This window comes from Muscardinus avellanarius (assembly GCF_963383645.1).
Source record: "Muscardinus avellanarius genome assembly, chromosome: 3".
Lineage (NCBI taxonomy): Eukaryota > Metazoa > Chordata > Mammalia > Rodentia > Gliridae > Muscardinus > Muscardinus avellanarius.
In genome coordinates, this window is record NC_137788.1 from 128192193 (window position 1) to 128218413 (window position 26221).

The window sequence follows — 26221 nt, forward strand, 5'->3', positions numbered from 1 at the left end:
GACGAAAAGCATAATTGTGAAATCTGAATAGATGTTTCATCTTCAAAGAAGTTGTCTTATCAGTTTAGACACACATAAAAACCTTCCTCCACTTTATTTAAAATTACCAGCTGGGCGTGGTGGCGCACGCTTGTAATCCCAGCATTGGGGGGGGGGGGGCTGAGACTGGAGGAGCAGGTTCGCAGACAGCCTCAGCTACTTAGTGAGTTTCTCTGCAACTTATGAGACTCTGTTTCAAAATAAAAAGAATAAAAAATAGGGCAGGGGATGTAGCTTGGAGGTCAAATGTCTCTGTGTTCCATCCCCAGACCTGCAAAAAAAAAAAAGAAAAAAGAAAAAAAGAGAAAGAAAATTACTAAAACTGAAATGCCAAAATTGAGTGTAAATCTTGTAAAGCTTTTAACTGAATGTAGATGTCCTCTCCAAAAGGTAAAATATTAAGAAGCTAACTCCAACATGGCATTTACTTTAACATAATATTTACGAACTATAATGAAATAGTTTATTCCAGGGTTGCATTGTGTACTTAATTCAACGAGTAATGTGAGTGCCTCCCTTGTGGCCGACACAACGTATTAGAGATCCGGCCTTTGAGACATCCCACCCTCATAGACGGGAGATACATTCTAGTGCAGAAAGGCAGATCGTAAGTAATAACAAGTAAAATGTGTCCTGCTTTAGTGAAAATGAGTGCCAGCCTGAAACAGGAGTGAGGAAAGGAGACTCGATGGCATGTATGTTGTAGAGAGTGTGGGGAAAATCTGCTATTTTACAATGATGGGCAAAGAACACTGCAGGGAGAGGACAGTATTTGGGTTTTTAACATTAAATATATATGTATGTATATATATATATTCAGTGTTAGCATATTTGGAAAAAGCCTGTATGGTTGTCTTAGTTATTTTTTTCTTTGTTTTTTGATACTAGGGATTGAATCTAGGGGCATTCCACCTCTGGGCTGCAAGAAGTCCTTTTTCATTTTGAAACAGGGTCTTGCTAAATTGCTGTGGCTAGCCTTGAACCTGCGATCCTCCTTCCTCAGCCTCCCAAGCATTGAGATTGTAGGCATGCAGCACCACGACTGGCTTGTCCTAATGTTTGTAAAGAAAGAATTTGATGAAATGAAATAATCTTGACGGGGAATAAAGAAGCTTAGTGGCATATGAGGAATGCATGGAAACCTTTTTACACTACTAAGGAATATCTATGATGAGTATCGTAATTTAATATTAGAAGCTTTTTCATTAATGCCAGGAAGGATACTGTAATCAGTGCTTCTCATCAGCACAATAATGAATATCCGAAAGGCAAGAAAAAGAAAAAGAGATCCAAAAACAAGCTGTTAGTAGTTGCAGGTAGCATGATTATCTCTGTAGATAATCTAAGTAATCTACAGAGAAGCCTTTTAGAATTAACAAGAATTTAAGCAGAGTCTCTTTTAAAAAAAATCAGTATATTATAGCAAATAGCATTCCCATACACAATCAACAAACAGAAAATATAATTGAAATAAGATACCTTTTGTAAGAGCAAAAAATAAAAAAAATCAATACCTACTAAGGAAGCTGTCCATTGATTCCCAAGACCTAGGCAATAAGATGATAAAAGTTTATTGAAGAACATAAAAGGTCACAATAAATGGAGTAATTTACTATATTAAGGGAAGGAAGGCTTGATATTAGAACAGTTCTACCCAAATTTATTTATACATTCAATTCAATTTCAATCAAAACCCCACTTATATAGTAATGAGAAAATATATTCTTAACGTGGATATCTCATAAAGCTGTTAAAAACTAATATAAAGTAGTTAAGGCTCAAGAAAGGCTAATTGAAGATACAGGAAAGCCTCATTCAGCTACCACCATTTTTTATAAAAATGTAGGAATTGAAACTATATATTGTCATAGGGTGATATTCAAAGGATTGTTAAATCTACCTTTACAGAAATTAAATTTTATTGGGCAAAAACATTACCAAGAGTAAAATTTAAAACAAAGACAAAATTTTCATATTTAAAGCTGGATGTGGTGGCGCACACTTGTAATCCTAGTATTTGGGAGGCTGAGACTGGAGGATCACAGGTTAGCAGCCAGCCTCAGCTACTTGGTGAGGCACTCTGCAACTTAGACCATGTTTCAAAATAAAGAGTAAAAAATCGGGCTGAGGTTGTAGCTCAGAGGTAGAATGTCCCCTGGTTCAATCCCCAGTATCACAAAAAAATTACATATTTTTCTTTCTTTCTTTTTCTTTTTTTTTTTTTTTTTTTTTTGCGGTACTGGGGATGGGACCCAGGAGTATTCTACCTCTGAGCTACACCCCCAGCCCTATTTTATTTCTTTATTTTGGAACAGATTCTCACTGAGTTGCAAAGAGCCTCACTAAGTAGTAGCTGAGGCTGTCTTTGAACCACGATCCTCCTTTCTCAGCCTCCTGAATGCTGGGATTACAAGCGTGCGCCACCATGCCCCGCAAATTTGCATATTTACAATCTATACTATGAAGAACAAGTTAATACACTGAATATATTAAGGAAAACTAAGAAGAGAATCATCAGGCTATCAATAGGCAATTTGGAAAAGAAGAAACATCATTATTTCATAAAAATATGAGGAGCTAGGCAACCTAGTAAGTAACCCAGAAAATGAAAGCACAACAAAGATACGGCTTTTTTTTTTTTTTTTTTTTGGTCCTTTCTATGGGCATGGAGTTAGCTGAATAAAAATCCATTGTACTTTATAGAGGGAACAATAGTTCAGAATATGCATCATTTTATTTAAAAGTACACAGAGAGACACAGGATATTTTGTTTATATATAGGAGATATAGAAACACAAATATTCATGGAAACTAACTTCAAGAAAGTAGCTAACATTAGAGAGATTAAGTATATGGTATTTCAGCTAAACTTGTCTTGGATTAGAGGTTTAGGTGTAGTTGATGTGCAAGGCTCTGGTTTCAATCCCTAGCAACATACACAAAAATAACAATAACATAAATCTGCATCTCTAATAATAGGGAAAGCAACAATCATTAAGCAAATATGGCACCATATTAACATGTATTTTTCCTTGGTGTTAAGTGTATAAATTATGAGGCAGATATTTTTTCATAGTTTGAAACATTTCACAATTAACAGCTCTTCTAAAGAAACAGTTGCCTTCGTCCCACCTGAGAAGCACTTGCATTTGCTGAGGTTGGATATATAATGTGTGGCAAAAGCAAACACCACGGGTGTTCAAGGCCAGCAAAAGGGTTCTATTCTTCTGCCTATTCCAAGAAGAAAAAGTGCACTGGTTGGGTGTGGGCTGGCAGGTAACAGGCTGAGGAAACCTCCCTCCTGCTTGACTGTGGGGCTACCTTTCCTGTGTGTTCCTGGGAAGTAGCTTACTGAGAAAGCAACCAGGATATGAATTTGTGTTGTGGACTTGAAGATTTCCCCCCACAAACGCAAGATAATTCTGTCAATCTCTACACAGTAGGCGATCTCAAGTCAGTTTTCACTTGGCATCAGTTCAAACACACATTCCCCATGGAGCTGGCCCTTAGCTTTTATCAGAATGATTTCACTGTAGATCCTGTTTTTAAACTAACAGTGAAGCAGGCCTTCCAACTTGTGTGTTTTCATCACTATATCTTACCTCTTGTTCCTTGCCATTGCCCACCCACTGAATTAAAAGTAAGATACAGTAAGAGGACATTGGTGTAGTTCCCTGCTCATGGTCTGCTTCTCTCCTGTGGTCCTCACAGCCCAGGGCTGTCCTGTCACCTTGAGGACCAATGGCCACTCCTCAGTGCCCCCTTAGTTATTTCCTTCTAGCACAGCCTCCTGAAGGGGGTGAGTCTACCTCTCCACTTTCAAACTCAAGAACTTCCAAACGAGGAGCCTCTGAATTTATCCAGCACTGAGCTCTCTGAGTCCCTGGGCAGTGGTTCATGCTTACATCAAAGGGCAATTGAACTGGTTTAGGATCACAGAACTGCTGCGCAGCTGGTACAGGTCTTCAGGTAAAGTCCTGTACTCTGTCATGTCGTCGTAGTTTGAATACATCCCTTCTAAAATGCACCTAAAACTGTTTTCGACAGTCAACAAATGATAGCTGTTTTGGGTAGTAGAAATCCTCTTTCCACCTGATTTTGGCTGCTGGTTGGATAATCCAGAAAGTTGTTTGAAGTGTAGAGTCATAACAGTTAAGACCTATTTTTCAGAAACTATTTAATTTACAATATTTTTCTAATCTCTTGATGCAGGGCCCAGGTATTTTCCCTGTATGAATCCCCGGACTGGGCTTCTGCTCTGTCCTCCCTGTAAGAACCACACATGCAACAGCGTCTGTGAAGACATTGAACGACAGTCGTGATGCGCTCTAATGGCAGGAGAAGCTGGGGGGTTTGTGATTTCACAGTGACCTGTATCTAATAACTTTTAGTTATCTTACCTATATCAAATAACTTTGTAAATAGGCTTTTAGGAAGCATTTGGTAGCCCAGTTTTTATCCTGTCATAGCAGATTGGGAGTTATTGTGGGTATTATGTAATCACATAATGCAGGGCCAGATGCCACAGATTGGAGAGTAAAACAACTGACTTGGCCAGAGAAGAAGATGGAAGATGCAAACTTCCAATTTCCTAAGGGCCTTAGGGAGTAAAAGAGCATCGAGCAATCTACGGATTTGGTGAAATAGACCTGTTATTTCTACTGCATCGATAAAGCACAGTACTTCAATGACGGGCTATAGGGTTTGGAGGTCTAAATGTAGAACTTTTAGATGGCGACACTTTATTTTATTTTATTTTATTATTATTATTTTTGGTGGTACTGGGGTTCCTGGAAGCCCTTCTACCTCCGGGCTACACTCCCAAACCTATTTTATACTTTTTTATTTTTGGAAACAGGGTCTCTTAAGCCAGCGCGGCTGACTTCAAACCTGCGTGATCCTCCTGTCTCTGCCTCACAAGCGCGGGTATTACAATCGTGCGCCACCACGCCCGGCTTAGATGGCAACACTTTAAAAGTGGGAATATTTAAGGGAGTAGTGGCAAGGACTTTGCTTGGCCAGAGTTACTTAGTTAGAAATCTTCCAATCAGATTTTCCTTGTATTCACATCCCAGGTACTCCGGAGACTTGTGAACTCAGTCTTGATAGAACCTTAACTGAGCTGGAACTGCTGCCTGCAGGCTACCAGGCAGAGCTGACAAGCTGCCCTCTCTCCCAGCCATGCGCAGACGCAGGGGCATGCTGATTTATTGTGGGAAGCACACATACACTTCCTGTTTTAAAATTTTTTCATTTCACCCAAGTCAACTCCAGAGACTCTGGGGACCTCCAGCGCGCCTTTGAAGTTGTTTTCAGTTCCTCCTGTCCAGGGCGCCAGTGGACAGAGTGCGTTGCAGCCCTGGACTTTCTTGCTGTAGGTCTCTAGCCTCATCTCTGGTGCCAGGCCAATGGACACCGCCACCTGACGCAATGGTGACAATCTTTGCTTGGAGGGCACTTGATGTGGAGCCCTTTGGGGATGCTATAGACAGGTCTCTGTCTGTTGATGGTGCACGAGCTACTGGCCGGAGGCCCACAGCAGTGGCCAGCTCACGGTGCTGCTCTTTACTCTGTGAAGTGTGCACCCGGAAAAGCCAGAGCAGCTGTGTGTTTGCATGGGTCCCCGTTGGTGCAGGAGGACAGAGGCACACGGCCACCCAGCATCCTTCGGTCTCTGCTGACTCTTGGCCTCTCTGTGACTCCCATTCTCTCATTTTGTCGTTGCTCAGTGGTAGTCATACATCCAAGCTCCTGCCGATTAGACATTTCCTGGATCCCTCCTGCTGAGAGATTCGGGGGTCTCTGGATGAGGCCAGAGCATTCTACTGTTACTCGGACCACATCCTTGAAATCAAGGAAGTGTACTTAACATTGGCTGACAGAAGTAGTTGGCAGGTGGACTGTACCTCTTAGTTAAGTAATCATGTAGTCTGTTCCTTTTCTGTGTGTATGTCCTCGCTTGAGTATTTTAAAGCAAATTCCAGTTATTATATCATTTCATCTGTAAGTACTTTAATCTTTATCAATGGACAGTAATTTTTAATGATCTAAAATATAAACTTTTAAACACACACCACATCCATCTTTTCTTAATTTTTTTTTATTGGTGCACTGTATTCATACATTGTAATGGGGTAAAAAAAACTTCTGTAGACATACATGCACACATCGCCCAGTTAGCCCCTACCTAGTCCCCACCCCATTCCCTCCCCATCCCTCCTTCCCATGCTTGGCTTAGTGGTTGACATCTAATATCATAGGAATTTATGCAAAATTAACAATGATAATCTCACATAACAGATTCATTTTTCTGATATCAAGCTTTTGATCACTTAGATATAACATTTCAGTATTTCTTTTTGTTTTCTTTCTTACCAGAGGATATTTTTTTATTTTTTTTAAGGTGAAACTATCATACATTTATTTATTTTTCAGAAAAAAAATTATCCTAACATGAAATATGAACTCTAAATACCCAAAACAATCTTGAAAAAGAACAAAGCTAGAAGATGTACATTTTCTGATTTTTCAAACCTTATAAAGCTACAATAATTGAAACAGTGTAGTACTGCTATAAAGGCAGATATATAAACCAGTGGAGTAAAATAAAAAGCCTAGAAATAAATTCTTCCATATATGGTCAAGTTATTTTTGACAAGGTATCCAAGAACATTTGGTGAAGGAAATAATAATCTTCTCACTAAATATTGTTGAAAATTAATAATTACATGAAAAATAATAAGATTGGACCCTTACCTAACACCATATACAAATATTAACTCAAAATAGATAAAAGACCTAAATGTTAATCTTAAGACTATAAATTTTAGAAGAAAACCTGGGTCATAACACTTCACAACATTGAAATTGGCAGTGATTTCTTGGATATGATTTCAAAGGCACAGGCAACAAAAGAATAAATAAACAAACTTTCTAAAAAATAAAAAAAATATTGTATATCCAAAGACAATGTAAACAGAGTTAAAAGTTACTTATAGAATGGGATAAAATATTTCCAAATGCTATATCTGAAGGTATATTAATATTCCAAATAGAAATCCTAAAAATTAGCAACAATAAAAGCAAACAATACAATTTAGAGATAGATAAAAGACTAAAATAAATAATGAATCTCCACAGATAACCAATCTTAGTTGCCTGTTGGATGGAAAATCTTGTTTCTCTGGTTCTGGTGTGTGTTACCTATTTCTTCTTTGTAGTTAATCTCTGAGTATTTTCTCTAGTGCTGGTTTTGAAGACATAAATTCCTTCAGTTTCTGTTTGTCATAGAAGCTTCTTATTTCCCCACCTAATTTGAAAAAAAGTTTGCTGGGTAGGAAATTTTTGGCTGGAAGTTGTTTTCTTTCAGAGTTTGGAATATGTTACTCCAAGCCCTTCTGGCTCTCATGACTTGGTTTGGGAAGTCTGGAGTGATTCTAATTGGTTTGCCTCTGAATGTCACTTGGCCTTTTGTTTTTGTTGCCTTTAAGATTCTCGGCTTGGCTTCCACATTGGTCATTTTGACAATTATGTGGCGTGGGGATCCTCTTCTCTGATCCTGTCTAAAGGGAGCTCTATAAGTTTCCTGGACCTCTTGCTCTGTTTGGAAAATTTTCTGCTATTACTTCCTTGAAGAGATTATTGATCCCTTTGGTTTCACCTTCTTTTCCCTCCTCTATTCTGATTATTCTTAGGTTAGCTGTCTTAAAATGGGCCCATATTTCTTCAATGTCAGATTCCTGCTGTCTGATTTTTTTTTCTAAATTATAAATTATGCGTTCATTTTTGGAGTGATCCTCTTCTAGGAGTGAGATTCTATTCTCCATGTGGTGTAATTGATTGTTTATACTTTGAATTGAGGCCTTTATCTCAATGATCACATCTTTTATTTATTTTAGACTCTCTCTAAATTCTTTTTGAAGGTCCTGTATTATTTCTACAGTTATATTCCTGATTTGATCTTCTGGAGATCTCTGAGTTTCTGTGTTATCAGGTTCTGATGATATGGGGTTGTGGGCATTCATTGCTCTATTGTTCTTCTTTCCTATAATTTCAGAATTTTGTGCCTTCCCTGGGTCACTACGACTTCACTTAGGGTGCTCTGTATCTCGACTCTGGTAATCTCAGCCGCCACTATCTCCAAGGAGATTATCAAAGCTGTGCAAGTCCCTGGGAGTGCAGTACAGGGATTTCTGCTTTAGGGGCCGCAATTTTACTCACGGTTATTGTGCATGCTGATCAGGAGCTGTCCTGGGACATGATAAACTCGCTGTTGCTACTGGCAATATGGTGCCGCTGCCACGCCCTCGACCGTGAGGCTGGCATATTTCTTTTTTGGTTTTGAGCTCCGTTCTGAGTCCCTGGAAGGCGTGCTGAGCTTGGCCACTGGGAGTTTTAGACGTTCTTTGCACAGAAAGAACTGCTGAATTACACCCGAATGATTTGCAGCTGCTCACTTCAGCTCCTTTCTTACCTTTCCTCTCTGGAGCCTGGTGCTGTGAGGGAAGATGGTGCCAGGTCTCTGGTTGTTCTACTAGTCTTTTTTTCTCTGTCCCTTGTGTTTACATTTTTTTTCTCTGCTGCTAGTGTTTTCTGGCTATGAAAAGCGCTGATTTTGTGGCAATAGAGATCGAGTTTTAGCAGGACTCGTAAATGCTGCTTTTCTCAGTCGCCATCTTCCCGGAAGTTTTTCCGCATTCATCTTAACATCCAACAAAATTAGAAAAATTCCTAAATATTTCCCACAATGTTTCAGAAATATTATTTTAAATCTGCATCATATCAGAATCCAAACAAAGCCTATAAATTATATTTGGTTGATAGGGTTGTTGTTAAACAGCCTCATTGAGATAGTGGTCACATGTGTGTGTGTGTGTGTGTGTGTGTGTGTGTGTGTGTGTGCGTGTACATACATTTCAACAACAGGATCTTACTGAGTTGCAGAGGGCCTTGCTAAATAGCTGAGGTTGTCTGTGAACCGCCTTCCTCGGTCTTAGCCTCTCGAGTGCTGGAATTACAAGTGTGTACCACCATTGCCTGGCCAGAATATATCAATTCTTAATTTTTTTACTATTGCTGAATAATTTTACAGTGTATGTATAAGCCACATTTTATTTGTCCATCCATCAAATGGTGGACATCTGACTTAATTCCACCTTTTAGCCATTAGAAATAATATTGACATGAATTTATTTAAATACAAAGTTTTGGCACACTTGTAATCCCAGTACCTGGGAGTCTGAGACAGGAGGATCATGGGGTTCACGGCCAGCCTCAGCTACTTAGTGAGGCCCTCTGCAACTTAGTGAGATGCTGTCTCAAAATAAAAAATAAAATAAGGCTGGGGTTGTAACTCAGAAATAGAAAGTCCCTGAATTCAATTCCTAGTACACACACACACACACACACACACACACACACACACACAAAGATACCCAGGAGTGGTATACCTGGGTCACGTGGTAGATTCCATTCCCTGTCTTTACTATTGTTTATGTTCTTGATGATTGCCACTGTAACTTGAGTTAGATGGAATTTCAGTGTAGTTTTATTTGTACTTCCCTGATTACTAATGATGTTAAATGATTTTTCATATATTGTATTTCTTCTTCTTTTTTTTTTTTGTGATACTGGGGTTCCTGGAAGCCCTTCTATCTCCTGGCTACACTCCCAGACCTATTTTATATTTTTATTTGGAAACAGGGTCTCTAAGCCAGCACACGCAGCTGACTTCAAACCTGCACGATCCTCCTGTCTCTGCCTCCCAAGCGCGGGGATTACAGGCGTGCGCCACCATGCCCAGCTGTATTTCTTCTTTTAAGAACTATCTATTCAGTTCAATTGTTCATTTTTATTGCATTATTTGGTTTTTTTGGTGCATGTGTTTGTGTTAAGTTTTACTGTAAGTTCTTTGTATATCCTAGCTGGCTTATCTTTAAAGACTTTCCCACGCTTGAGTTTGGCTAATTATATCATGATAGTTTTATTAAACACTTTGCTCCATCTCTTTTTATAAAGTAATGTTTAGATCTAGGAGCTTAACTAAATTTTGGTTCAGATATATGAATGTAAATATATATATTCAGTCTTCATTACCAAGAGTTCTTTCTAGATGGTATTGTATACTTCCTGCTCTATTAGTCAGGAGGTCTCTTGTCTGGTTTTCCTACTTTTATTAACATTAAAATTGACCAGGGGGTTTAGATGTCATCAGACTGATCCATCCATTGTGAATACATCTCCCTAGCTCATCATTGATTGGATTTAATAGCTATTGATGTTTGCTTCAGTCTGCCAATTATTTCTTTAAAAGTTTTAATATGACAACTGTAGACATCTATTATTATTTTTACATTTACTAACTGCAAGTATCTCCATGACCCACAGAGAGAAATGTTAACCTAAAGGCATATTTCTTTTTCTTTATTTACTAGCTTTTGGTATCAATTGATGCCTTAACAACCTCCAAGTGATTACAAAATGAATTATATATCCTTATCTGTATTTTAACCTAGTCATCCTTTTTTTAATGCTAGAATTGTCCCATCACCTAAAATTAATTACATACTACCTGGGATTATTTTATGGATAATCTATGGGAGGGCTTTTGGTGGGGAAATGAGTCATGATTGGTCATTAGTTGATATTTATCAAAACCAGGTCATGGATTTGTTTAATTGATCTTCTTTTGTATAAAGGCTTTAAAAATTGTTTTATTTTTGGTCAATGGGAATTCCTTAATATTGGTCCAGGTTCGTCTTGGCAGTTTTCTTGATCTAAGACACAAGAGGTCTTAGGAACACTAAATATATTCTTCCCCACCAAAAGACTCTAGTTTCTTTTGGTGGAAATGGTGTTTAGAGACCACCTAGCAGGGCATGGGGGGAGAGGTACTGCCCCAATTGTTCTTGACCTCTTCCACAGACAGAGCTGGAAAGTGTTTTTCAGAAAAATAAAAATGATTCCAACTGGTGGTAGCCCACACCTGTAATTGCAAGAGTTGGGAAACTAAGATAGGATGATACCAGGCTTGGGAACGGCCTTAGCAACTTGGCAAGACTTACCAACCTGGTGAGAATCTGTTTCAAAACAAAACAAAACAAAAAAAGGAGCTAGTGGTATAGCTCAGAAATAGAACACCCCTGTATTGAATCCCCAGTACCAGAGAGAAGTGGGGGGGGGGGAGAGAAAGAAGAAAGAGAGAAAAATAATCAGGTAATGGGGCCAATATTTTTAATCCAGATAAAATATTGCATGGATTTTAATCAAGTTCTTATATTAATTTTTATCTATTTTAGGCTGAAAATGATGATATCTAACAATGAACATAGTTACCCATATACCTTATCTAAATTATATATAGTATCTTATTTTTACATAATCAAACTTGTGTGTATGTATATAGAGAAAGAAGAAAGGGAGAAAAGGTATTGGCTTTAAAATATTAATATTTTACTTTTATCTCTTCTACAATTTATTTTATTTTTAGGAGATAGTCTAGGGATATATAGTCAAAAGGCCATTTGTTTTTGTTTTGTTTTTGGGGGTGGAACCCAGAGGCTTTCTACCTCCAGGCTATACTCGCAGACCTATGTTATATTTTTATTGGGAAACAGGGTCTCACTAAGTTGCTGAGAGCCTCACTAAGTAGCTGAGGCTGGCTTTGAACCTGTGCGATCCTCCTGTCTCAGCCTCCCAAGCGCAGGGATTATAAGCGTGCGCCACCACACCCCAAAAGGCCATTTTTCAAAATTACTTAAAATAATTTTGTAGTGATAGTGTCAAATGATACACTGTTAAGTTCATTTGTATTTGCCGTGTGTGTGTGTGTGTGTGTGTGTGTGTGTGTGTGTGTTCACTGGGGGTTACCAGGGCATCTTACCTCTGAGCTACATCCCTAGCCCTATTTTATTTTTTATTTTGAAACAGGGTCTCACTAAGTTGTGAAGGGCCTAAGTTGTTGAGGCTGGGCTAGAACCTGCCGTCTTCCTGCCTCATCCCCCCAAGTGCTAGGATTATAGGCATGCACTGCCACTCCCGCTTGCCTTGGATTTTTATATGTTGCTTCTTTGCAATATCGTGGCTTCAAAGTGAAAAACTGTAATTTAAGGAATGTTCAGAGAAATCTAGTTTCATTCTTGTCCCTTCTCCTTCCTCCCAATGGAGAACCAATTGTATTTATACTAGACTTATCCTCCCAATATTTAAAAAATACGTAGATAGTATAAAATAATATTTTTAAATAACAATATTTTTCTCCCCATCTTACAAAAGACAGCAGACTGTACGTTTCTGTTCCCTTTGGTCTTTTGCTTCATGGTGCATCCTAGTAAAGCTTCCTTTCGATATGTCAGATGTCAGTTTGACTTTTTTCTATCTGATTTATCACATCCTTATTTAAGTGCATCCTAGTACCTTGCAACCTGTTATTAATTACACCATAAAATATTGGGAGAGTTAGTGGCTTAACTGTATTTTATTAATAGTCTCTTTGCTTTTCATCACAGAACATGATAAATGTCTTAACCTTTTTTTTTTTTTCTACCTCTCAGTCTAAAGGAATTCCTGCCCAAAGAATACATCAAGCAGAGAGGAGCCGAAAAGAGAATATTTCAGGTATTGGAAATGTACTGAAATTTATTATTCTCCGCACTCCCTCCTTCATTTTTTAGCACAAGGGGCATCTGCACATGATAATTTTGTACGCTCTGCATGTATTCTTATGTAATAAATGATGGGTGACTCAAGAGTAGAAAAGCTGACGCTACTGCTTTGGACAGATTTATTATCCTAGTCTGTGGATTCTTGTCAAAGGTTACTCAGCCCTTCTGAGAGAATACGCGTACATTTAATTTCATAGGCACTCTCCTGGGAGCATAGAAACAAGGGACAGGTTATTGCCCTGAGGAAGAACCTACCTGGAGCTCCTTTGTCCCGAGACCTTCTCTTTGAAGCTAGAACTGGGGAACTAGGGCCTTTAGAAAACCCAAGGCTATTTTAAAAGTCAGAGACTTGTTCATTCCAGGCAATCACTAGGAAGAGCCCTATCACCAACTGTACCATGAAACACTAGTGAATCCAAGATACCAATGTCTTCTTTGATCTTGAAATCAAAATTAAAATATAAATTTTATGTGTATAAGACATATTTTCTTTACCCAGTGTTGTCTCCAAGCATTGTCACGTACGGACACGTGTATACCCTCCTTGCTAGAAATGATAGAATTTGGATAGTTCCATGATACTCGCCCCTAGAATATTTTTCTAGCTGTTATTTAAATCATGGACCTTAGAACATGGAGTCCTTTGAAACTCTGCTTGTAATCATGAACTTCTTCTTGCCCGGCTGCACATGGGTGTGAATGTGGCACTCAGTTGTGAAACACGTGGGCTGCTCAGTTCAAGCTCTAATTCAAAAGCTCCTGGTCAGCAGCCACCTGCGTCACAGAGGGCTCTCAGACACCTCACTCCCCATGCGAAGCCCTCGTGTACCCCCACCCACAGTGACATCTCCACTCGCTCCACTTGCTGCCAGAGTGGTAACGGGTCCCTCCTTCTGTCCTTTTTTCAGGAGCATAAAAACTGTGGAGAAATGAGTGAAATAGAAGCCAAGGTCAAGTACGTCAAACTTGCCCGATCCCTCCGGACGTATGGTGTGTCCTTTTTCCTAGTGAAGGTGAGTCGGGCGGGGTGGAGAGGGTGTTTACCTGTGCCGTGTTTCTTTCTTTCATGGAAGCATTGGCTGCCAAGCATGGTTTGTCACACCTAGACTCCTGCGTTTGCAGACGCAGCATTTGGCCAGCGGTGCCACAGAGTTTAATTGCAGCACGGTTGTGAAGGACGTGACCTGGCTCCCCGCGCACCGACCTCTGGGCAGTGCTGCCTTGACGCGGACCACTGTCACTGCTGTAAACCCAGGAAGGAGTGCGCCCACTGGCGCCTCTTCTGATTTCCCCTTGAGGATGTCGTCCCCGTGACCATCCTCTGTCCTAAGTGAAAGTTATTGACTGTACACGAAACCAAATTCACGTCATAACTATGATAGTGAATTTTGAGTACCTTCAGACAGGCCGTGGGATTTCGGCTGCCTTTGGATCTGTTTTCATGAAATTGTGTTTGTCTTCCTACTAGAACAAATTCTGCATGTATGCATGCAGAGGTAGGGAGGCCCTTGGTAGGTGTCTTTTTTTTGACACCATTAGCAACCTTTCTCCTTTGCTCTTCTGAACCTTGGCCATTTAGATTTAGTCATCAAACTAGTAGGTTTTGTAGGTTTCTACTTCTTTTACTGTGACTCGGCCTCTTGCTGCTGACCCTGGAGAAAGCTCTAGCCTGTAGTGAGCTTCTTGTATTGCTTACTGCAAATGGGGATAGGACCAGGTGTGTTGTAGCTGCTCTCAGGGCCTGAAGTGGGGAGGTAAGATACGGGATGCACAGAGGAAGTTTTATTTCCCTACAAATAAAGAGCAGCAAAAGAAGGATGTCCTGGCGTACTCTGCCATGCTTCTCTTGGCCTCATCCTCCTTGCAGCGAGCTGCATCCTTAGAGATGAGGAAGAATCCAGATATTCTACTTCTAAGAAGTGTGTGCTTCATGCAGATTAGTTAGAGCCACCAAACTAGCTCAGCTTTACATCAGAAAATCCTGAGGCCTTTACCAGTGAAGGAAGCCTGTTATTTACCCCATTTCTAAGAAAAAATAATTTACAGGTTGAATATTTAATGGGAGGTTTTTTTTTTTTTTTTGTACTGGGGGAGGAACCCAGAGGCTTTCTACCTCCAGGCTATACTCCCAGACCTATTTTTGGAAACAGGGTCTCACTAAGTTGCTGAGAGCCTCACTAAGTACCTGAGGCTGGCTTCGAACCTGTGTGATCCTCCTGTCGCAGCCTCCCAAGTGCGGGGATTACAAGTGTGCTCCACCACACCCGGCTCTTTAATGGGAGTTTAAAACTATGAATGAAATTTTAACAACAATGACTCCACCTACAAATTTTAACATAGTAACGGTAATACTTAATAAATAACTATATGCCAGGCATACCTCATTCAAATCTACCAGTGATGCAGTGGAAAAAACAGCTACTCTTACTTTTTCTATTAAAATATATTTTTATTGCTGCATTGCATTAAACATCGTAACGAGGCTCAGAGTGGTAGAAATGTACATGCACATGCGGTGGGTGTGTTTCCCTCCAGGTCCCTCCTGCTCCCTGTCTTTACCCCTGCCTGTTTCTGAGATTAGTGTTGATAATTTATATGTGTACATAGCATTTATTTCAACTGTTTCCTTCACCAAACTCTCCCCCCACCTCCTATAACTCCTTTCACTATTTTACTGAAATTTCTCCTAATTTAAGAGTCTCCTAATTTAAATTTCTCTAAAGAGTCATTGTTAAATTAAAAAAAAAAAAAAAAACAGTCCCAGAGGGACCCATTGACTTATCCGGAATCATACGGCTGGTAACTGGAGGAGCCATGTCCTAAGCTGAAGTCTCTCTGACTCACACACTGTTCAGCCATCGGCTGTGGCCCTGCTCTGGAGGTCACCTACCTCCTCCACCTTAGCTCCAGTGCACAGGAGGACAGGGCCGCGATGTGCTCATGTTAGGAGCGGTGCTGTGTTTTCATTTCTGTGAAGGGCAACCAACAGTCAGTGAGTTTCAACACCCCACAGGAAAGATTAAACAGATTTTCAGCATGTCCGCTGATAATAGCACCAATTTCTCTGTTTCCTTGAGTTTTTCACTAGTTCATCAAATACGAAATTCATCTCTGGCATTCACATCATCTTGCGTTAGTAACGTCAGACTTTATGTACAGTTGGTTTCTGTGATGTGTTAAAAAAAATGTGTACCTCTTGCGTACAAGTCAGCAAATTTAAGATAACACACAGACTACCATTCGTAAATGGAAAGGAAGAGCATTTATCTTCACAACAAAATAAAGATAAATTTGTTCTCCAAAGACAAATTAGGGCCTAAAAAAATCTGTCCATGGTGACTAGAATAATTAGAGGCAGAGCACAGATCTCTGCTGTAGCAAAGTCTTTTTGGTCCGACTCCTGTACACAATAATTTAAGGCAAAACAAGAAAGTAAAAGCAATTTCTTTTCTTCTTTCTTCTTCCTTTTTTTGTTATTCTTTTCCCTTTTTCCTCACCTTCCTTTTTTCCCCTTTAAATCACCTCTCTTTCAAGAGAGGAAATAGTCAAGAAAGTAGGTGGCACTTACAACTGTCATGAATATATTAAAATTAATGTGTTTTTATCAGTAGTACACTGCTCACTTTTTTTGCTCATTTATTCCATTCAGTATGTCCTTTTCTTTTATAATAGTTTCAAATAGATGCAAATTACTTGGACATAATTTGCCTTGTTTTAAAAGTTATATAGCCAAGAATATATCAGGAATGACTTAATATTATGAATTAACAAAACTTGAATATCAACCCAGTAGGTTAAATAAGATAATATCATATGATCCTTTTTGTAAAGCCACTAGGTTTTCTGATAAAATTCAACTTCTCCTTAAAAAATATTTCTTTAAAATTCTGGAATATAAATGTGTCGATTCAACATGATAAGAGTATCTATTTTAAACTTAGCATCAATATAAAGCTTAACAGTGAAATACTGGAGGGAAGTCAATGACAATCAGTACAGATGTGTCTACCATGTCATTCCCCTTTAACATCATTTTTGAAAGTCCTGAGAAATGAAGTAAGACATAAAAAATAAAAATCAAAGGCAGGAATGGAGGTGGACTTGGGAGGCCGAGACAGGAGGATCACGGGTTTGAGGACAGCCTCCGTAATCTAGTGAGACACCGAGCAACCTAGTGAGACTCTGTTTCAAAAAATAAAATAAAATAGGGCAAAGGGTATAGCTCAAAGGTAGAATGTCACTGGGTTCAAATCCCAGTACGAAAAAGAAAAAAAAAGAAAAAAGAACTACCTTAGGAAAGAAAATTATTATTACTTGTTGCTCTGGTTATCTTATCTTACAACAAGATAAACTGGATCACTTTTTAAACTTTCTATCTTGAAGTAATTATGAGTGCCTAGGAAATTAATGATACAGAATCAAAATGTCAAGTAATAATGAGGGTTGATAAGGATATGGAGAGTTTAGAACCCCCATCTACTGCTGGTGGGAATGTAAAAAGGTACCACCACCCTGGGAAACTGTCTATCAACTGATATCATATGACTTGTCAATCTGGCTCCTCGGTATTCATGCCAAAGAGAACCAACTGAAAAGTGTATGCCCACGCAAAACTTGTAATGCAGATTTACGGCAACCTGTAGCCAAAATATAGAAACAGCACAAATATCCCACAGCTGGTGAATGGACAGACAATTCACGGTATATTCATGCAGTACAATATTATTCAGCCATGAAATCCAACATAGATGGATTTGATAAAGATTTTACTAAGTGAAAGTCACAAAAGACCACATACTATATGATTCAATTTATATGAAATGTCCGGTAGAGGCAGTCTATAGAGACAGAACGTAGGTTGGTAGTTGCTTAGGGACGGAGCAGGGTGTGGAGCATAGAGGAACGGTAGTTGTAGGCTATAGGGTTTTGTTCTTATGTGATGACTCTGGTGATAATTGTACAGCTCTATGAATATAATAAAAATCCATTGAATCATATACTTTAAGTAGATGAATCATATACCTTAACTAATAACGTATGTGAATATAACTGATTAAAATTGGTAAAAAATAGAGATCTTATATATACTTCAAGTTTCTTCAAGTGGTAACTAGAGTACAATATTATAGCCAGAACATGGACACTGGGACAATACACAGAATTATTCAGAGTTCATCAGTTCTGCATGCATTTATTTGCATATGTGCCTAGTTCTGTGCAGTTCGATCGTGTGTGTAGATTTGTGTAACCACCATCATAATCGGGAAACAGAACTCAGTTTCATCCGTACACGAGATCCCTATGCCACCCTGTTGGCACTACATAAACCCCCTGCACCTTTTATTTCTGTGCACTACTGCCTCCCCTCAGTTCTGGGAACCACACATCTGTTTTCAGCCTTGCTATGTAGCTAAGGCTGTCCATGAACCATCCTCTGGCCCCTGCCTCCCGAATGCTGGGATTGCAAGCATGTGCCACCACGCCCAACTCAATTTTTTTTTTTTTAGATAAAATTAAAGAGGCTAGGGTAGCTCAGTGGTAGGATGTTCCTGGGTTCAATTCCCAATACCACAGCGAGAGGAAGAGTGAGAAAAATAAGGAGAAGAAAGAAGAAATAGAAAGAAATGCCTGCTGTGGTTTGGGTTTAGAATGTCCCCCAAAAGCTCATGTGTTGAATGAATGTCCTCAACGCAGGAAGGCTGAGAGGTTGGGGCAGCGGGAGGTCACTGGGGGCACAGGCTTGGGGACTAGAGATGTCTCTAGTCTCCTCCTCACACCCCCTTCTGGCCACTTTACCTGAGAGCTGCATCTCTCTGTCATGACTGTCACTGCAGTTTCGGCCTTGGGACCAGCTGACTGTGGACTGAGCCTTTGAAACCGTGAGCTCAATAAATCTTTTCTCATCTAAGTTATTCTCGTCAGGTAGTTGGCTACAGCAACTAGAAAAGCTGACTAAAACACTGCCACGCTGCAAACAGTGGCTGCGGTGCATGAACTGTGCTCATTTCCTCCTTTCTAACACTCAGTTTTGTCATTTTTTCACGTGAGCCATTCTGATAGACGTTTATTGCTATCTCATTGTGAACTTAATTTGCATTTCTCTAATGGCTAATGACTTCTGAACATCTTTTCAGGTGCTTGGTTGCCATCTCTATATCCTCTGTGGTGAAATATCTGTTTATGTCTTTTGCCTACTTTCTAATTAGACTGCTTTAAGTTATTTTCATTGTTAGATTTAGGGAGTTCTTTATTTATACTTAGTCGAAATTGCTGTACAAATATTTGGTTTGAAAACATTTTCTCCCTTTCTGTAGCTTTTTTTTTTTTATCTTCTTAACAATTTGCTTTGCAGAACAAAAGTTCCATTTTAAAGAGGTGTATGTTTTTTTTTTTGTGGGTGTGTGGTACTGGGGTTGGAACCCAGATATTTCCTTCCAATGGATCTTGCTTTAGGTTTCATATCTAAAACTGTCTATCCCTAGGTTCTGAAGGTTTTCTCCTATATTTCCTTTGAGGGTTTTTTTTTTTCAGTTTTATATTTTACATATAGGTTCTTGATCGATGGGGTATTAGTTTTGGAGAAGGTGTGAGGGTTAGGGTTTTTTGCTGTTGTTTGTTGTTGTTGTTGTTGTTGTTGTTGTTGTTGTTGTTGTTGTTTTTGTTCCGGCACCAATTTTTGAAAGAGCTATCATTCCTGCATTAAAATGTTTTTGCATCATTTTAGAATTTACTTGCACACATCTGTATGGCTCTATTTCCGAGTTCTCTATTCTGTTCCATTTCTCTCTGTGTTTGTCTCATGGCTAATATCACACTGTGCTGATCCCTACAGCTCTATATGCCTTAACACCCGGTGGAGTATTTCCTACTCTTTTTTCTCCTTTTTAAAAATTGGTTTAGCTATTTTAGGTCCTTTCCTTTCCATATACACTTTAGAATAAGCTTGTCCATATCTATACAAACCCTTGCTGGGGTGTTGATAGAAACTACATTAAATTTATAGGTCAGTTTGTAGAGAACTGATATTTTTGCTAAGATAAGTCTTTCAGTTGGTGAGCATGGCATTAGATTCTCCATGATTTTTTCACCAATGTGATAAAATTTTGAGTATACATATTCCATATGTGTTACGACATACACAAAATTACTAATTTTAGACATATTGCTAAGCTGAGTAAATTGGCCAACTAAATTGGTATATATCATTGACATACATCATCCATTTGAATTAAACCATTAGTGTAATATATAAAAATCAGCAAAACAATTTAGAGTATATTATTTAAAAGCTCGCATGCAGAATAGCAGCCCCACCCCACATTGTCTGCCTAATGGATAATAAGTTTTCTAAGCATAACTAACAGATTTTTCTAACTTCAAATGGACTATAGCATTGAATTGTGAAGGAGGTTCATTTGTATAATTTAGGAAATAAGTTAAAAGTGGGCTTTCCATCTCCTTGTTCTTGACTTTTATAGGCTTCTATTAGAAACTCTAAATTAAATAAGTCAATGAAATTATAATTTACTAAACAATTAAACACTGATACTAAACACATTTAGCTATTCCACACAGCCTTGAGATTAGTCGTAGATATTCCAAGAGAACTAGGAATATACTGCTGCGTCCACATATACTATTTTACTCAGGGCAAATGTGAGGGGTATGACTGGCAAAGCCTAAGATGATTATTATCTGGTCTTTTCCAGAAAAACTTTTCCAGTCTCTGGTGGACATCATGGATGCTAAAGATCAAGTAGAGATGGAGGACTTAAGGTCAGGGGTTTCAGAGACTTGGGAAGGGTGAAGTTTGTCAAATATCCTCACATTGCAAAACTGTACTTGTCTGTCAACTCACTTCATTAAAACTTTGTAGGGAATTACCACTTCCATTTTTCAGATGAAGAAACTCGGAATAGGAGGGATGATTATCCTTGAGGTGAGATAAATGTCTGTGACTTTTAAAAAATATACTTGTATTGTTGCAGTGTAATCTCACATCACGATGTAGCTCAGACTGATAGGGACATACACGTACACATTCATCATGATCTGCTGCATTCGACCCCTGTGAGCAGAGGTAAAACATTTCCCATCACCTGCCCAGGGTCTTGCTTCATTCCCGAAAAATGTAACCTTCGCGTAAGACTTTTCACTTCCACACTTGCCTGTGAGACGTCCCTGCCTTTGCAGCCAGAGCCTTGAGGTGAGGCCCTGGAGAGTGGACCCCCTTCTGTCCTGATTTGCGAAGGGATCCCAGAGGGTGGAACGCAGAGGATCTTAGAAAGCAAGTGAAGTCAAGATAGATTGGCAGGCACTTTTAGCAAGAGTCCAAGAAACGGAGTCTTTAACATCGGGCTTTGCTCTTGAGCAGCCAGCCCTTTTGCTATGTCCCTAAGAGGCACAGGCCAGCCCTTGGTCACCAAGCGACACAGAGCTCTAGTAAGCTCAGCTGCGCCATGCGGAGCCTTTGGGCTGAGGCTGGTTGAAGTGAGCAGGGAGAGCCCTCGCATGCCAAGGCTTATCCAGATCCCATCCCTCCACATCTCAGATCTGAGGCACTGGTGACATAAGAACCAGCCCATCCCTGCACCAGGGAGAAGAGCCAGCCGAGGAGGCAACTTGAGCACCTCTGACCACCAGCTCCGAACCTAGAGTAACCACAGAGGAGCATTTGAAAGAAGAGGGGTCAGGCTTATTGATAGATCCTGCCTCTGTTCTGTACGGTGCCTCATTTTTCCTGCTTGTGAGTTTTGAATTGTAGACATCTTCCAAACCAAAGCAACCTAATCAGGACCCCCTTGAGAGAGAACTTCTGAAAGGCTGGCAAAAATCACAGCTACAGTCTGTGTGTCAGCATGTGAGATGGATGGGTCTTCCCTGGAGCCTGTCTTTGCTTTCTCTTATCTCCTAAAGATAAAGGATGCTGGTTTGTGCAAGTTGAAGGTTGGAAAGAAGGGGGGTGTGAGATCCAAGGCACAGGAAGGGTGAGCCTAACTAGCTTGTGGTCCTCCTGTTATCTCTCACTAAGGATGTAAAGCTGGTCTCTATGCCAGGCGAGACCCTACTGCTATCCCAGCCCTGAGCCATTTTAACTTTGACTTTCTCCAGCTACTCTGAGTTTTGTGGGTAGATGCTAAAATAATTGTATCCCGTGATGGTGGACTCTGTGGCCAATTACAGTGTTTCTTGAGTTCCCTGTATCACCTTTCCCTGTTGTGACCTGTTGGTGGGATGTCCAAGGATGGTGTTCATCCCCAGTTTGACTTCTCTGAGGCTGGATTGGGGCAACTCATCAAGACTCACATTCCTGCATTCCAGAGGCCCTCACAGGAGAGAGGTTTAAATGAGAGCTGCAGACCATAGTTCATCTCTGACACCTTTCTGGGTCCAAGAAGCTGGGCTTGGGCCAACCCTGGGAAGCTAAGTTAGCTCCTGGCACCCCTTAACCTAAATGTCTGTGTGGCTTCTGAAGCCAAACTGGATTAAAGGGCCTCGACTACACTGCACTGATTTTTACCCCTGGTGGAACTAGCCTGTTTAAAAAAGAATCCACTCTTTTCGGTGTCTTGTAAGGACTTAGGCTGAGGGCATAATACTTCTTTACTCAGACAGCACATAGTTCCTGATACCACGTGTCCTCCTGTGAGGAAGCTGGTGTACGCATGCACATCAGGTGAGGGGCCCGGGGATGATTTCAGCCTTTTCTGTGCTTATTTTCATCCTAAAAACAGTGTGTGGGGCTGAGAAGTCTGCTTTTGAAGTCAGATGTTTTTAAGCTACGTTTGTGCTGAGTTTGTGTCTCTCTCAACCTTAGGCAAATAAATAGTCTTTTCATTCCCAGAAAGAAAAATGATGGTGATACCAACCTTTTGGAGATGCTTTCGAGACAAGTGAATCGTGCTGTTAAACTGTGGGCTCTGGCCAGTGGGGAGCCGGGACCTGGGTGAAGTGTGAGCACACACCCACACATACATGCCTCACTTGTGTGAACATGGGCGTGTATTCCTCTGAGAACAGTGGTTGAGGTGTTGCTAGGTTTCAGCAACTATAGCTTGAAAAGTATTTTTTACTGATAACACTAAAAATGCATATGTATTAAGTGAAATTTGGGGAATGAGGAAAAGCACAAGAAAATATGGCAAATCACATGAAATAATGATTGCCATCATTTCTTCATGTACTGTACATAAACCTCTTTTAAAGTTTTCCTTTCCCGTGGGGATGGGCTATATATACTGTTTTGTTTTTATTTTCTGTGTTGCGAATCATTTATTTTCACAAAACCAGTTGTTTTCCTACACTGTGATTGTTAATAGTTATAGGCTAATCCATTGTATAGACATATTGTATTTTGTGTATAGAATATTATTGAAAAATGGGTTTTCTTCCAGTTTTTTAATATGATAAACTGTTTGAATTTCTTGTGACATAATTGTTATATTTGTAATTTTAAAAATAGCTCCTAAAGCAAGTTTTGTGAAAGGAGGAACATTTTGAAGGCTTTGGATAGATATTTATGCATTTTCTTCTTTGAAGGCTTTGCCATTAATCAAAAGTGGTCCCCTTTATACCTTCCTTAATTCCCAAGTATTATTTTAAAAAAATTTATTGCTGCATTGTAGCCATACATCTTATGGGGTACAAGATGGTAGAGGCATACATGCACACATCACTCATTTAGCCCTTCCCCAATTCCCACCCCATTCAATCCCCCCCTTCCTCCTTCTCATATTTGGCTTAGCCAAGAATTTTTATTTTATTTTATTTTATTTTATTTTATTTTATTTTATTGCAGTACTGGGGCTGGAGCCCAGGGCCATTCTACCTCCAAGCTACACCCCCAGCCCTATTTTTTATTCTTTATTTTGAAACAGGGTCTCCCTGAGTTGCAAAGGCCCACACTAAGTAGCTGAGGCTGGCCGTGAACCGGCATCCTCCTGTCTCAGCCTCCCAAATGCTGGGATTACAGGCATGCACCACCACACCCGGCTAAGAATTATTTAAAAAAAAAAAAATTGTCAAAGCAGTGCATGGTGGAGCATGCCTGTAATCCCAGTACCTGCAAGGCTCATTTTAATCTATTTTAATTCATGTGGCCTTGGAGGGATTTTTTGTGACAGTGTTTGGAATTCACCTTAGGGTCTTTTCCTCTGAATATCTGTTTAGTCCTCTCTCTCTAAGGTAGTCTGTTTGGGAGCAACCTGCCTTACAGAATAGCATCTCCTTCCAGGAAGCGCACCGTTGTGGATCTTTACAGTCTCCTGTGTCTCCGTTCTAGCTGTTGTCCTTTAATTCTCACCTGGCCTCGGGACCTTGGCTTCCCAACATCTCTGCCTGGTTTGAAACACGATGAATGTGGGGAGACCCTGATAAAACATAATATGACCTGACGTATTCAGAGAGAGAAGACTGATGTTTGGTGTCTGCTGTTTCAGGAAAAGATGAAGGGGAAGAACAAGCTGGTGCCACGGCTGCTGGGGATCACCAAGGACTCGGTGATGCGTGTGGATGAGAAGACCAAGGAGGTGCTCCAGGAGTGGCCCCTCACCACAGTCAAGCGCTGGGCGGCCTCACCCAAGAGCTTCACGCTGGTAGGGACTGGCAGGTGGGGAGGGACGTGGCCTTGGGGGGATTTTGTGGGGCAGGAGAGCAAACAGGTCCTAGCCCATGGTTCCTCTGGCCTTGGAGAGCCAGTGTGGAGGGGGTGCCAGTTCACACGCAGACAGGGCAGTGGTCCCGAAGTAAGGGAGGTTAGAGCAGACCCAGTCTCTGTTCCCACTGTTCCTTCTACCTGGGTCTTCTAGTTCACTAACTAGAAAGAGCTGCTCACTGGGGGATGCTCGATTGTGTGCTGCTGATGACATCCCTAGCATATCCTGAGAACAAACGTCCTAGCCTTTTTATCCACACATCCTGACATGATATTTGGCCTGGGAACATTTCCCCAGGCTACCTAGACAATGCACAGAGTATACAATGGAAACAACGTCATTGGGGGTAATCTTGACTCCTCAGTGTGCCATTCCTAGCCTTATGACCTGGCTCAAGTTCTCTCTCCTTTCTGAGCCTTAATTACCCCAGCTATAAAATGGGAACACCTTCTTCACAGAATTCTGAACATAAACAAGATGATGACGATAAAATGCTTAGTGTGAAGTTCTCAGAAAATAGGTGTTTGTTCCAGGACTACTTCTGACCTCTGAATCCTCCTCCCAACTCAGTATCTGTCACTAGAAGAATACTTGGGAGTCTGAGACAGGAGATCACAGGTTGAGGCCAGCCTCAGCAACTTAGGCAAGTTAATGAGATTCTGTTTCCAAATAAAATAGGACTGGGGGCGTAGCCCAAAGGTAGCCCAAAGGCCCCTGTGAAGGGTATAGCCACGCAGCCTCCTGCAGCCACATTTACGTGTGAAACTTGATAAGGCAGGTGCTTTGTAGATCAAGTTGATGGAGAAAAATCCAAAAGTGTTGGAATTTGTCACTTTCTTCGGATCTCCTAAAGTCTTTGATGAGTACTTAAACATCAGTTTGAATCTAGACAAGATCTCAACATTTTTTTTAAAGTATAAAGAAGGAGTTTGGAAGAAGTCATTAATTACCTAATTTGGTATCAACACTCATGCCTGTTGAAAAGAATTTGCAGAAACCGTACCCGTTTTCTCCTACGATCAATAGTAGCGCATCTACATGACCCTTAAAAATATGGGTGTTTATACTTACAGAGCCATGTCCTCATCTACTATTACAGAAAGTCATGGATTACTTCTGCAATATGAGGATTTTCTTAAGAAATACTAGGAAAAAACTGCTAAAAGACTTTGATAGTGTTACATTTGGGGAGGGAGGTAGAAAGTATGGTGGGAATGGTAGAATGAGGACAACTATCTTTTTTAAAATTTGGTGCATTATAGTCATATATCTTAATGGATTACAAGATGGTTCCCTCCATTTCCTCCTGTTTTTTAAAACTATCTTTTAAGTACTCCTTTATTAAAAACAAGTATCTTAAAAATACTTATGATAATTTCAGTAACTACTTAAAAAATAAACACTTATGATAATTTCAGTAACTACCTCAAGCAAAGGAGAGAATGAATGTTAGTATTCTTATTGGATATAAAGTTTGGTTAAGGTTTATATTGGGTAATATTTCTTTCCTTTCTACTTCTAGCTGTTATTTAATTTCTAAGAGTTTAGAGATTTTCCTGTTGTCTCTCTTGTAGAATTCTAGTCTGATTCTTTTATGGTGAGTTTCCTGGAGATGTCCCTGTTACCTTTCTGTTATTGATTTCTAGCTTGATTCCATTATGGTCAGAGAACATATTCAGTAGATATTTTTACAGCCTTTTTTATTTACATACTTCAAAATAGGCCTGCTGAGTTTATTAAAACTCAATTACTTATAATTCAACAATATGACCCAAAATAGCATTCAACAACTGTAATTTAACCCAGACGTTTCCTTCCAGAATATTTACTTCCATTTTGTCCTCTTAAAATAGTCATAGATATTTA

General features: G+C 39.9%; 1 protein-coding gene across 4 annotated transcripts in view; it reads left to right on the plus strand.

Moving 5' to 3' along the window:
* Window positions 1–26221, plus strand: part of TLN2 (talin 2) — a gene marked incomplete at its 5' end in the record, with an annotated part of 195398 nt that overhangs the window by 15503 nt on the left and 153674 nt on the right. For all 4 annotated transcript variants that reach the window (XM_080692222.1, XM_080692223.1, XM_080692224.1 and 1 more), the window contains 3 exons: window positions 12591–12654; window positions 13610–13714; window positions 24140–24295. In XM_080692222.1, the coding sequence (XP_080548348.1) occupies window positions 12591–12654; window positions 13610–13714; window positions 24140–24295 (325 nt within the window). The remainder of the gene's footprint in view (window positions 1–12590; window positions 12655–13609; window positions 13715–24139; window positions 24296–26221) is intronic.